At 46.7% G+C, this 12,236-nt stretch overlaps 1 protein-coding gene across 10 annotated transcripts in view; it reads left to right on the top strand.

Moving 5' to 3' along the window:
* LOC114868289 (sodium/potassium/calcium exchanger 2-like) overlaps window positions 1-10,469 on the top strand; it is a 31,246-nt gene extending 20,777 nt beyond the window's left edge. For 8 of the 10 annotated variants that reach the window (XM_055513533.1, XM_029171765.3, XM_055513536.1 and 5 more), the window contains 6 exons: window positions 1,570-1,668; window positions 3,159-3,241; window positions 7,082-7,216; window positions 7,314-7,403; window positions 7,742-7,908; window positions 7,987-10,469. In XM_055513533.1, coding sequence (XP_055369508.1) covers window positions 1,570-1,668; window positions 3,159-3,241; window positions 7,082-7,216; window positions 7,314-7,403; window positions 7,742-7,908; window positions 7,987-8,236 — 824 coding nt within the window. In that variant the 3' untranslated portion in view covers window positions 8,237-10,469. The remainder of the gene's footprint in view (window positions 1-1,569; window positions 1,669-3,158; window positions 3,242-7,081; window positions 7,217-7,313; window positions 7,404-7,741; window positions 7,909-7,986) is intronic. The other 2 variants (XM_055513548.1, XM_055513549.1) reach the window with 1 other exon arrangement.
* The last annotated feature ends 1,767 nt before the right edge of the window (window positions 10,470-12,236 follow it).

Genomic DNA, 12,236 nt, shown 5'->3' with positions numbered 1-12,236 from the left:
CCCTGATGTCTGCTGTCATTCATTAACATAGCGATATGGGGCAGTAGTCTACAGCTATTATTCCAACCCTCACACTGGGGTTGATTTTGGCATCAAAGAATTTCCATTGAATAATTACAGCGAGAGGCCCAACCCTGCTACTTGTACACTCAAGCAGAGATCATCGCACGCCCATGTTTGCATAATCAGACCTAACACCATACGCAACACGGGTGTCAGTTATTGCCTAAGGTGAAAGTCAAGCAGCGGAGCTTGGGATGGTGTCTTGTAAAAACGTACAGGATGCGTATGTGTGTGTCTGCGTGTGCATGTGTGTTCTTGCAAGACTGACAGGGAGAGGGAGACGTGGGAAGGGGCCGCGCGTTGCCAAACACCCAAAAGACAAAGTGAGAGGAAGATGGTGTTTGGTGAAGATAGATGAGTGCGAAAAGCCGAAGCGATGGAGAAATGTCGGGTGTGAGGAGTCAGGAGGAGGGATGGCAGTGACTTGGCTTGACTAATGATTTTGCCAGAAGGTCACAGACGGTGTTGACATGGCTGGGTGGAGTATGTATCGATGCGCGGCCGCGTCAGCCACCGACAAATCAGCCGTGCCCTCTTAAAATGAAAAGGACAAAAATCTTTCCAATCGACCGTAGCGGGCTGATTGGGACCAGGCAGGGCATGCATGCGATGACTGACACGCACAGGAGGCCGGGGACATTAAATGAGGATTCATGACAGCACATCTAATGATCCGAAAGTAGTTGCGACAGAGGCTGGTTTTGAATAAAAACGCCCCCCGAGCTACTCTGACTACTCCGACCTTCGTCAAATATCAACGTATGCTCATATCAACAGTGAAACCTGCACCACATGATGGCTGCGTCTCAATCTGACTTCTCCTCGTCTCTATTAAACTGTTGTTTGTTGTTGTGCTGTTGTTGTTGGGGGACTTCAGGCCTTGGGGATCTGGTGGGAAGTCAGTGGTCAGTCATCGCGGGTCATTACGACACAGGCGGAAACGAGTTGCGTGAGCCATTATTTATAATAAGAGGCCGCTGCTTATGTAAGCCCCCAAGGTCATGTTCAGCCGATGACTGGATTCAATACGGTCTGTTGGGTCACATCAGCGTCTCAGCATGACCGACGATATGGAGTCGATAAATGTCATCAGCAAAACTGAAGCGATGATTTTACACATTGTTTAGGTTCTCGAAGTTCTTGTACCTAAATGCAGGCAGGACAGTGCATCCAGCTCAAATGCAGATGCTAGTGATACAAGCCATGTTCTAACTGCTGTGAAGCTTTTCCCAGACGTTTTGTGCTAGTCTCCGATTTGAGAAGTGTACCTGACATCCTGCTGGCGTAGCCTCCACCCAGAACCAGGACATTGCAGAGTCATCAGTATATGATACGTTATGTCACACTTACTGCAGATTTGTGTGAAGCCACCGCCCTAATGTGGCCTGTCCGGGGTCAAAGGTGACGGCCAAGGAGCTCTGACCGACGCAAGGCCAAGGGGCTTTGAAGATGCTGCCTCCTGCAGCGTTTTGTCGTTATTTAACACCTGTGGCGATTCTCTTGCAGGCAAATTTCGAGAGAAGGCGTCTATCCTTCACAAGATTGCTAAGAAAAAATGCCAGGTGGAGGACAGTGAGAAGGCCAATGGAGTAGCCAGCTGTTCAGGTAAAAGGCCTTGGATGATTTATGTTCCTTTGGTTGGTTTGAGTTTGTTGCAAGCACAAACTCAATTCCAAAAACTTCCATTGAACATTATTCAGATGACAAGAGGCTGCAGCACTGTACCTCCGCTTTAGCTTATTATTATATTGTGATAGTAACAATTTTACTCAGTCTTGCTGGAAGTAAGACTTTAGCTGCAGTCGTCGCTGCTGGATTTCCTTCGTCACATTGCTCCTGACATGTTCAGTGGAAGGTGTGGACTGAGGGCCGGCCACTCATGCACACGTACATGCACTCTCTTCAAGAAACTCACGCTTGTTGCAACTGCTGTCGTCTCGCTGTCTCTAGTAGCAGCCTGGACGCTTTCTGTTGCTACGGAGAATCAACGTAGAGCTTCCTCTTTAGAGTTGCATTTCTGGTGAGAGCAGCTTTTCAAAGTAGCCCGACCCGTCTTAGTCAATCCAGATCTGTAGCGTGATGGTTGGCCATGGTTTTAGCAGCAGGAGGCTTCATTCTACATTCATCAATTTGTTTATTGGCTGCTGTCTCCAAAGTTTGCTTAGAAATATTGGGGACACATGAATCTTCTCTAAACTTCTTTCCAAATGTAAAATCATTCTTTATTCATTTCCAGCGTATTAATCACAAAGATCAATTTGGTATGTTCCTTCTATAATTTTGAGGTAAACTTCTCCATGGGCTACAAATCTGAAGTTAAGCAAGCGTGACATTATCAAGAACTGCCAGACTGATTCTACGTGTTGTCTTCAAGCTGTATTTGAATCAATCACAGTCACTGCCAAGTGTAATTTAGATGTTTTTCCACTTCAAAGAGCGCTGGACCAAAGGATAAACAAGGGGCCAGAGGAAGCGCTTTCATCACTGGGAGTAGACAGAGCAGCAGAATCAAAGCCGACGTAGATATTTTTTAACAATGTAAAATTATGCTAACAGCGCAGCGTTAACATATTAGCATCTCAATAAAAGTGCATGACTGGTAATCATCACAGCGTAGTTTACTCTTCGGCCGTCACGCATCTTGATGAGCCTCTTGTTTGTTGTTGTTGGATACGTGCGATGGACTGATGTCATGTGTTGGACGATGGGCAAGACGAGTCTCAGGTGTCACCACCAGCCTTGGAATAAAGGCAATTACAGATTGTGATCTGATTACATGGCTTCCAGCTCTTTATACTTTGTGTCTGGCCTCTGATGAAGGGAAGTGGGTCACTAGCAAACAATGGTGAATCTCCATCTCCACACCTACAGTTGTGTTGAGCCAAATTATAGTAGCGCTCAGTGTGTCACACTTCAGTGTGTGTTGAAGCAGGGTGTTTTTCCGTAGTTTGGGCCTAAAGGGTTAACCTTGAACCTGCCATTGCTCACCTCCCTCCACGTCACAACAACTAACACCTCGATGTCTATTTGAGGCAATAACAGCTGGTGCTCCTCTCAGTGCGTTTCACTGTCATTATTCTTAAAACTTCACGCAGACAAGAACCTTCCAAACAGCTCCAGTGTGGAAGTGGAGGTGCCACCACCCATGAATGGCACAGCAGGGCAGGAGGGAGAGGCGGTGAGTACCCGTATATTTATACACATGACAAACTGCAAACTGCACTGTTTATAATACTGCTTGTTAACTAGCTGGGTTGTGTGATGAAAAGGCAGCAGTATCAAAGTTAAAGAGACATTTGTCAATATTTTACACCTCTCATCGGTGCCTGTGTTCCACCTTGAGTGTGATTGATGCAAAGGTTGCTCCAGCTATGGCACAGGTCACTACTGCTGATAATTTCCCAGCATGCACTCAGGGAAGTTCCTCCATCTTCAGCCAGACCTGCCAAAGACCCGCCTACTCCCACTGAGTTCTGTAATCACGCTCCTCACTCACCTGCTGCTCGCCACCGCTGGGCGCTCGAAGCCGACGCGCTCACACACATACACGCGTGCACGCGCGTTTGATGCGCCGCCAGGACGCCGGCGCTGGAGGATGTGGCACCAGCAGCAGTGGGGCCGGCGTGAGTGATGAGGGTGGGACGCAGCAGTCAGCCGGGCCAGCAGACGGTCGTGGGGTACGAGGGCAGTGCGTCCAAGTTCCACACTGAGATGGAAGCATGTGGAACAGCTGGGAGCGCCGGTCATTACATTAACCCTGACCAAGCGTAACCTCCAGAAGTTTTTCTCCTGCCTGTCATCTTAAGATAAAAAGAACGAAAACATCCTAGAGGAATATGTTTTCCTAAAAAAAGCTGTAGAACTTGGACCATTCTTCATGTAATGATGGAAGCACAAGTCAAATCAGGCCAAACTGAACAGGTATTTTTAGAGCACACGTCTGAGTTGACCAAAGTGCTTCACAGAGGAAAATCTGGAATGCAGTTTAAAAATTAAAAACACAGGTACATAAATACGGCTATAACAGGCGAGATGAAGCAATTTTATGGTGACATTAAAATTTAAAGAGACTGAAAGGCAGATTTTTAAAGGTGGGCTGAGTTTTAAAGCAGTAATAGATTCCTGGCAGAGAGGCTGGGCACAACAAGAGAAGGCTCGTACACCTGTTTTGGATGGACTGACTGAGCCCAAGGAACAAAGGGAAGTAACTGATTGGGGGATCTGAGGGTTCTGGGTGTGGAGGAGACGGGTCACACAGGTCAAAGCGACTCATGCAGAGTTTAAACAAAAGTACGGTGGCTCTTCTTGGCACCAAGGAGTCTACAGGACTGATTGACTCCCACATGAAGGGACTTCCAGTAATTGGAAAGAGTTGTGATAGAACCATGTGCTGTGGGTCTTTTAAATATAAATAAATATAAAAAGAATTTATTTTTGCTACTGGCATTAAGTGTTGAAATTTGTCAACTCTGAACAGCTTTCAGGGCAATGGTGAGACCTCACCATGAGAAAGTCCTGGTTTGTTTCCAGGGTCTAAGTGGAGGTTCTTCACAGAGAGCTTCTTCAGAGCTCCTAGCATAACAACTAAAGAGACAACAAACTCAGTGGCAGTTGTGTGGAGTGTCAGCTGTGTAGTGTGTTGATTCTTCAACCTGGTGCCGACAGTTCAATGGGGACTAGGACAAAGCCTTGGGGTGCACCACAAGACACACAGATCTATATTGTATGATTTGTAATATCTTAATGTCTGACCTTATTACGTTTGTGGTAATCACCTTCCCAAACATCCAACAGGATTAAAATGACACGGTCTACAGCCTTTCAGCAGCAGCCATGGATCACTGGACTGCTAAAACACTGTGCAACATGATTCCAGATATGTGTCATTTCTTACTTTCGGTTTAATAATACTGATGAAAGTGTCATTTCTCCCCTAATGCTGTAACAGCCGCACCAGCGCATCCTCCTTCAGACATCATACCCTTGAAACCTGATAGATTGGATACAGAAACACCTCTTGCAGGTGGTGATTCACCGACGTTGGAGGAGCTGAGCGATTATTGGCCTTCCTAATTCACACATGCTGCTATTTTTAGCAGGTTGTCCCACCGTGCGCCTGTCTGTGGTAGCCAGGAAGTAGCTGGGAACAGCTCACACCTTCGTATACTGCCAGAGGCCCCGTCTTGCTAATTGTTCAATTCCTCCTGGATGCTTGGCAGCCACGACGGGGAAACAAGGGGACGGTTAAGGTCAAAAAAATACCTGCAGCAGCTTCTTGGCTCATATCTTGTTTAAACACTAGAGGACTGTGCTGAGAGGCTCAGAATCAGCCAGCCAGTCAAAGCACACACTATATGAATGGTTAGCGAACATGCAGCTGATGCTAATTCTATCATGTTTCATTTTGTATAAAGAATTACGAGCACATTCAGTCAGTGACTCAACAAATTGTCCTTTTACAAAAACATATTGAGGATTTTCTACTTTCAGCACACATTTTGAATATTTATGAGGCTGTAAAGCGTCTAATCACTTCTTTAAGTCACAACCGACAGGATCTTATGACTCATTTTACGTATTCTATCACAACTGAAACGAATACATGAAATGACTGAGCTGCAGGAAGTAAAAACCGATGAACTGAGTATCTGTGTGCTCATCGTCAACAAGAAATCATCATTTTTAAAGTTTCTACTTCAAACCTATAGCTTCAGATCAACTCATAGGTTTAACTCAGCACTTTATAAGGCTGGTGAGCATGCTTTAACTGCTTCTAGCTCTCGTATCCTTGCATCGTACCAGAGGGCAGCGCGCTCGGTTCCCTCCGGCATGAGGAAAAAAAGCTCAAATGTCACGCTTCCCCTCGCGGCTCCGCGGTGCCTGCTAAAAGTCAGTGCCTTTAAGCTCGGAGGTGGCGGCGCTGCCAGCCGAGGCGCCGCGGGGCGGGAGGGGCCCCCGAGGACCTGGCATTTGGGCACCAAGGGAACACCTGCGCTGTGGGAGCACATATCCATCAAAGCGCAGCACAGAAACTGCGGCGTAGTGACGTATTTGGCAGCTCTGGCATCAACACAGGAACAGAGGCCTCCTTGAAAAGCACTGGACTTGTCTGGAAAGCTCCACAAAGCCTCGCGCTGTCGTTTTGGGCCGTCTAACGAGAAGCGGCGCAGCCGACAGACGAGGCGTAATCACTATTCTACTCAGAAGCGATCCACGCGCTGCCTTTTGTTTGCGCCTCTGATCGCCAAGGTTACCAGGCAGCGTTGAGCGGCAGTCGCTGCCTCAGCAGGATGAGCTCCATGTGATGCACGATTCATGATTCATGCAGCAGCCATGTTTGAAGAGTTCTGCCTCCTTCTCAGTCACGCTCAGCCGAGGTCATTAAGGCTGATGGGACTTTCATGTAGAAATGATGCCTTCCTCAGCAGCATCTGTCAGTAACATCTGTCCTGCATGTGCCACCTGCACCCTTCTGCTTTTTTAAGCCTCGCTAGCATCGTTCCCAAAGGGGCAGGAGAGCAATCAGTGTGTGTGCTCAGATCTACATGTAAGGACCTGTCCCCTGAAGTCCCCACGGCTGCTGGTAATTGGAGACAAAGGGACCCGCGACGTGATTAGAAAGCGCTGCTGTAATAACGAATGCACTAGTAGCAGGCTGGAGTGTTAGTGTTGTAGAGGCAGACACTGTTTCCTGGTCCAATCAGGCTGCAGCCATGAGCCCTGAGAGGCAGGGCCCTTGAGCCTGGCACCGCCACCAGACTTCAGACTCCGTCCTCTCTGCGCTGAAGTGCTCGTTTCAGCGCTGCCTCTCGGGACGGTTGCCATGGAGAAGCGTATCCAGATGAGGCCAGTCAAGCCCAGGGACTCGCTGGGATTCTAATGAATTTCTTTGCACGCGAACGCGTCGCCCGACATTTATCCCCAAATGGAAGATTAAATTAGGTGCACGCCCTCATGTGACAGCTACAAATAAACAGTTGTTTCTCCTGATAAATATTTCCTAATGGTTTCCCCTCAGGCCGAGGAGGAGGAGGAGGAGGACCAGCCTCTGAGCCTGTCCTGGCCGGAATCCTGCCGCAAGCGCTTCACCTACCTCTTCATCATGCCCATCGTCCTCCCGCTGTGGCTGACGCTGCCTGATGTCAGGAAAGCGGTGCGTGCTCTGCAGACGGGGTGGACGGGGAAACGCAGCATCCACTAGACGAGTCTGGACCTACAGCTAAGCCTCTTCAACCCTTCTTCTGTTTCAGTCGTCCAAGAAGTTCTTCCCCATCACCTTCCTGGGAGCCATCTCCTGGATCGCAGGATTCTCATACCTAATGGTGTGGTGGGCCCACCAGGTATCCCCCCCCCCACACACACACACACACACACACAGCTGAACGTTACGTGATCCTGGCTCCAGTCCAGCTGCCGCAATAACGCTTTCAAACTCACATAATCCTTGTCCAAAAACAAAGGCAAGAAGCCGCCGCGTTTATTCTCAATTTCCCATCCTTGACATTTAAAATGAAACCGGCTTCTTTAATCCACCCACTCATAAACAATTACTGCTGTCTGGAGCTGGAGGTTTGTCACCTCCATCAGCTCCGCGGCATCACAGGGAAATTAAAAATAGCTGGAACAAAAGATTAGGTTTTATTTACCCCAAAGCTTGGATTTTTTTCTTTTCACGCAGGTTGGAGAGACCATTGGGATTACAGAGGAGATTATGGGTCTGACTATATTAGCAGCTGGAACCTCCATCCCTGACCTCATCACCAGCGTTATTGTTGCACGCAAGGGGCTTGGTGACATGGCTGTGTCCAGCTCCGTGGGATCCAACATCTTTGACATCACTGTGGGGTACGTCTGCTGTCTGTGTATGACGCATACAAGACCCAGACAAACCTTTAACTCTTTATATCATTCGTTTGTTTGCAGGCTGCCCTTCCCCTGGCTCCTCTGGTCCCTGTTCCGGGGTCTGGAGCCGGTGACCGTCAGCTCCAACGGCCTGTTCTGCGCCATCGTGCTGCTCTTCCTCATGCTCCTCTTCGTCATCATCTCCATCGCCGCCTGCAAGTGGCGCATGAGCAAGCTGCTGGGCTTCATCATGTTCCTGCTGTACTTCGTCTTCGTGGTGGTCAGCGTCATGCTGGAGGACAAGGTCATCACCTGCCCGGTGTCCGTCTGACGGCCGCCGGGGGCGCATTTCCTCTGCTTCATCGCCGCTGACACCACCCTTGTCTTCTGCCATCACGCTCCCCTGACCCCTGTGATGCTTCAACCCGAGAATAAAAGAAAAATGAGCAGAGCCGGACGAGTGGATCTTATAAAAGCGAGCCATTAACCCAGGACTTGTCTGGCTTCACATGGGCCTAATATGCGTGGATTTCATTTAATATGATCATTAATTGTGCGGTAATGGGGGTTTGGGGTTAGATAACCATTATGCATGCTATAGTGTCACTAGATGAGCTGGAATGGAGACACCGCCGGGTGCAGGTGAGGAGAACGACCGTCTGCAGGAGCGAAAGCTGCGGGTGGACGTTTTTCTCTGAGCTCCTGTCGGACGCTGGCCAGATGGACTCATGTCTTTTTTCTTTTCAACTTTTTGCTAATTGATCTTGGCCCGAGTGGGTTTAAGGTTCCCTGTGTCGCTGTCACAGCTGAATGTCGCGTTCAGTGTCTGAGTCTCTGGAGCCCTGACGACAAACAGCCGCATTAGATGTCCTGCAGCAGTGTTAGTAGGCGTAGGGCCCTTTTCTTTGCCTCTGGACACACTGAGGTTCTGATTGTACAGTTTTTCATGCTTCACGAGCACCGACGGACGAGGAGAGGACGTTTAGCGCCAGCGTCGACACCCGCGAAACGTCAGCCCCATGAACGCTCCATGAAGAAAACGTGAGACGCAGCAGCGTTTAGTCAGTGCAGTAGAACTAGTCCAGCTCCTGGGGCTCCGTCGTAGATTCAAGGAGTCACCTGCATGAAACCATGCGCTTGGAGGCGAATAATCCCCATCGACGTATAAGCGGGTGTTGACCAAATGTAGACTTTTCCAACTCTGTTTCATAGACGTTCTTACTGCACAGCGCCGTGCGTAGACGACATCGCGTGTGCTCAGCCGTATCTGTCAGGCCGTGCGGTTTCTTTTCTAACCCGAGGTGCTTTCGTGTGCATGTGTGCAGTCTGTCGTCGCACATCGGTCTCTCACACCTAATTAACCCGTCGTGTTTATACTACCAGTATTTTGCATTTAACTGCGAAAACCAAATTTGTGTTTTATAATAGACACTGTACTCGCGGTCTCTCTTTAAGCTGCATAGACTGTGCAACCACTGATTTAACAGCAATATCCTGTGTGTCGTGGCCATGCTCCTCCTGCCTGTTCACCCCCCCCCCCCCCCCCCCCCCCATTAGAAGTTGACTAAGCCTGACGCTCGCCCACGACCCCCGTACCTCAACCCTACCTGTACAGCAGCTTCGTAGGAACTAACTGTAAATGAATAGTATATAGATTCTCTGAATGTGTGTTGAACAAATGCATGCACTGATTGGGCTGGTTACCCACTGACTGTACAGCTGAGCTTAGACAAACTCTATACAGTATGTTCACTCTTATGCATCCATTCCGAGAGAAGCACCAAGAACTCGTTGGTTTTTCTTTGTAAATGGACAGAAATCCCATTTTTTGCAACCATTAACTCTTTTGTTGATTTTCATTGAGTTTTTTTTTTTTTTTTTTTACGGCGGATGGAAAAAACCCACAATGCTGTGGCCCTTTAATATCACACTGCTACCGTGTTGGAGAAAAAGTCACATAGTAGCATCTATTTTTAGAATAATCAGGATTTTTGTGGTGCATGTGAATCTGAACACGTCTGATCAGTTACTGGCAGGAAAACAAGGGCTTTATTTACTTTAATGCCTCCTCCAGGCGAACTTAGACTTTAGCGCTGCTGCCTTCATAGTTTCCAAAATAAAAGTATAAACTGAAATCACTACGTTAAACCAGTTCATCATTGCTGAATCCAGTCGCGTGGATTCACTCATCACTCATGTGCATCGTGAAGTTCTCCTGTGCACATTGGCCATTTAACTCGTCCCTGTGAGTGCACACACGTGTGTGAGACCATCAAAGTTAAGGAAACAAAGAAAATAATCAAATGAATTTCGCATATTTAGCTTCAATCGTGGTTTACCAGGGTAAGCGACAGTAAAAGTCGACCACTCATGAACATTCTTGCACTGTAAATGTTTTATTTTCTTGGTGTTGATGTAAGATTTATTTAAAGTGTACATATATACAGATACAAATTAACCATATAATCTATATGTGTAAAAGAAACCTGTCTCTGTAAAAACACAGAATAAAATGAAAGTATATAATAAAACTAATAAAGATGATAATTCAAATATGCAAACAAGTGTTGGTTTGTTTAATATTACTACGTGTGGAATGAATATTTGATATCAACTAATAATTCTTTTTTGTAATAAATCCAACCTATTCTTAACCTTTTCCCTCCTGCGTCGACTGGATGAGTCGTGGAGTGTGTCGCCCTCTTGTGGCCACGTCTTGACACTATAACGTGACACGAGCAACAGTGACGCAAACCTCGTCTAATTTATCCACCCACTTCTTCAAGCTGGTTTCTATTGAATGACACAACCTTTGCTTTTCCGTAGTATTTTATGTGGTTGTTTTCCAACCAGTGTCTAGTTTATATTTAGACTGTTCTAGTTCCCTTAAATTAACTGGAAACACACAGCATGAGTCAGACTTAGGTGGTTCCCCCAAAGGACCCGGAACGACTGTTTTTACACAGACAGGTCAGGACGGATTAGTGTGTTAGGATCATAATAATGTTGTTGTAGGAGATGTAGGATTCCAGTCTCCGACTGCATCTGTGATTCAACATTGACTCACTACAGACTTTTCAGCATTTACAGTATCTCTAGATTCTTAGATCGCACCACTGAAGCCCCAGAGGCGGCTGGAGGGCAAAAGTGGAGGCACTTACTCAACATGGAGCTTTGTGACGTGTTGGATCTGCTGCAGGATCCGCTCAAGACACCGGCGAAGTGTGGGTTTTGGAAAGGGACACAACTGATGTGGGTGAAAATGCTTCCTGATAAGACAAGCGCAGAATTCCTCTAAGGAAGGCCGCTGGAGGCTCATCATTTCCAGGGAAACACAGAATCCCCCAGGTGCTTCCTGCGAACTGTGACCTACAATAGGTGTTTCGTCATAGTTTCCCACACTTCTCAGTCATCGATTCACTTTGAGAACATTTTCAGGAGAAACTGCCTGTCTACACATTGTGCACCAGGACTTTCCAGATCCCATATAATTACCCATAACAGCATCTTTGATCTTTTCTCCCAGGTACATTTCAGGTTTCCAAGCATTCCCAGACTTCGCTGGAAGCAGCTCCGGCCCGTGTGCGTCCGCGCTGGGAGCAGCTGCAGTGAGTCGAGCCGACTCATCACTGGTGGAACAGCAGCAGATCTCACACATGCCAATTATGAGCACTAGAATTATTTAGACGCTTCTGGATGGACATGAGGACGAGTGGTGAGTCTTTCTCAGTGTGTAGGATGAAGCTTGTGTAGCACTAATTCAAGCCACATCAAGGCGTTTTTAGTCTAGACTTCAACAAGTCTAGATGCACTGTTAGATTTCTACTTTAAAGCAGTAGCTTGTGCTCGGTCATTTGAGTTGTGCAGTGTAAGTGTATTACTTTACATAATACTCGTTTGTACTTTATAATCATGACGACTTTGCAGAGATAAGATTTTTTTTATTTCAATACAATGTGAAATCAGTAGAGAATGTTTCTGTAGGATAAATTACACAACAGTATGTTAAGTGGATAAAGTCAGTTACAGTACACAACCAGCACCCACATTAACAACTCCAGTGACCCAATAGAATCACTAGGATTGATTAGGTTAAACCTCCACCAGCTTTGTGTTACTGTTGACATGCGTATGAGGTTTCTTGACATCTACCTTTAATAAACAACATTTTTAAGATTAAAGATATTATGGTGTGTTTTTTTTTATTTTGCATTATTTTCCTATTTATAATAATAAATTTAGATCTTGTTTGTTCCTCACAAAATAAGCACAACCATATAACAGATATTTAGTATTTTTTTTAAAAAGATCTTATAAGATATAAGATCTTT

Source organism: Betta splendens, chromosome 2 (assembly GCF_900634795.4).
Source record: "Betta splendens chromosome 2, fBetSpl5.4, whole genome shotgun sequence".
In the NCBI taxonomy this organism is placed as follows: Eukaryota; Metazoa; Chordata; class Actinopteri; order Anabantiformes; family Osphronemidae; genus Betta; species Betta splendens.
Note: the sequence above shows the minus strand (reverse complement) of the source record. Positions and strands in the feature narration are given on the sequence as shown.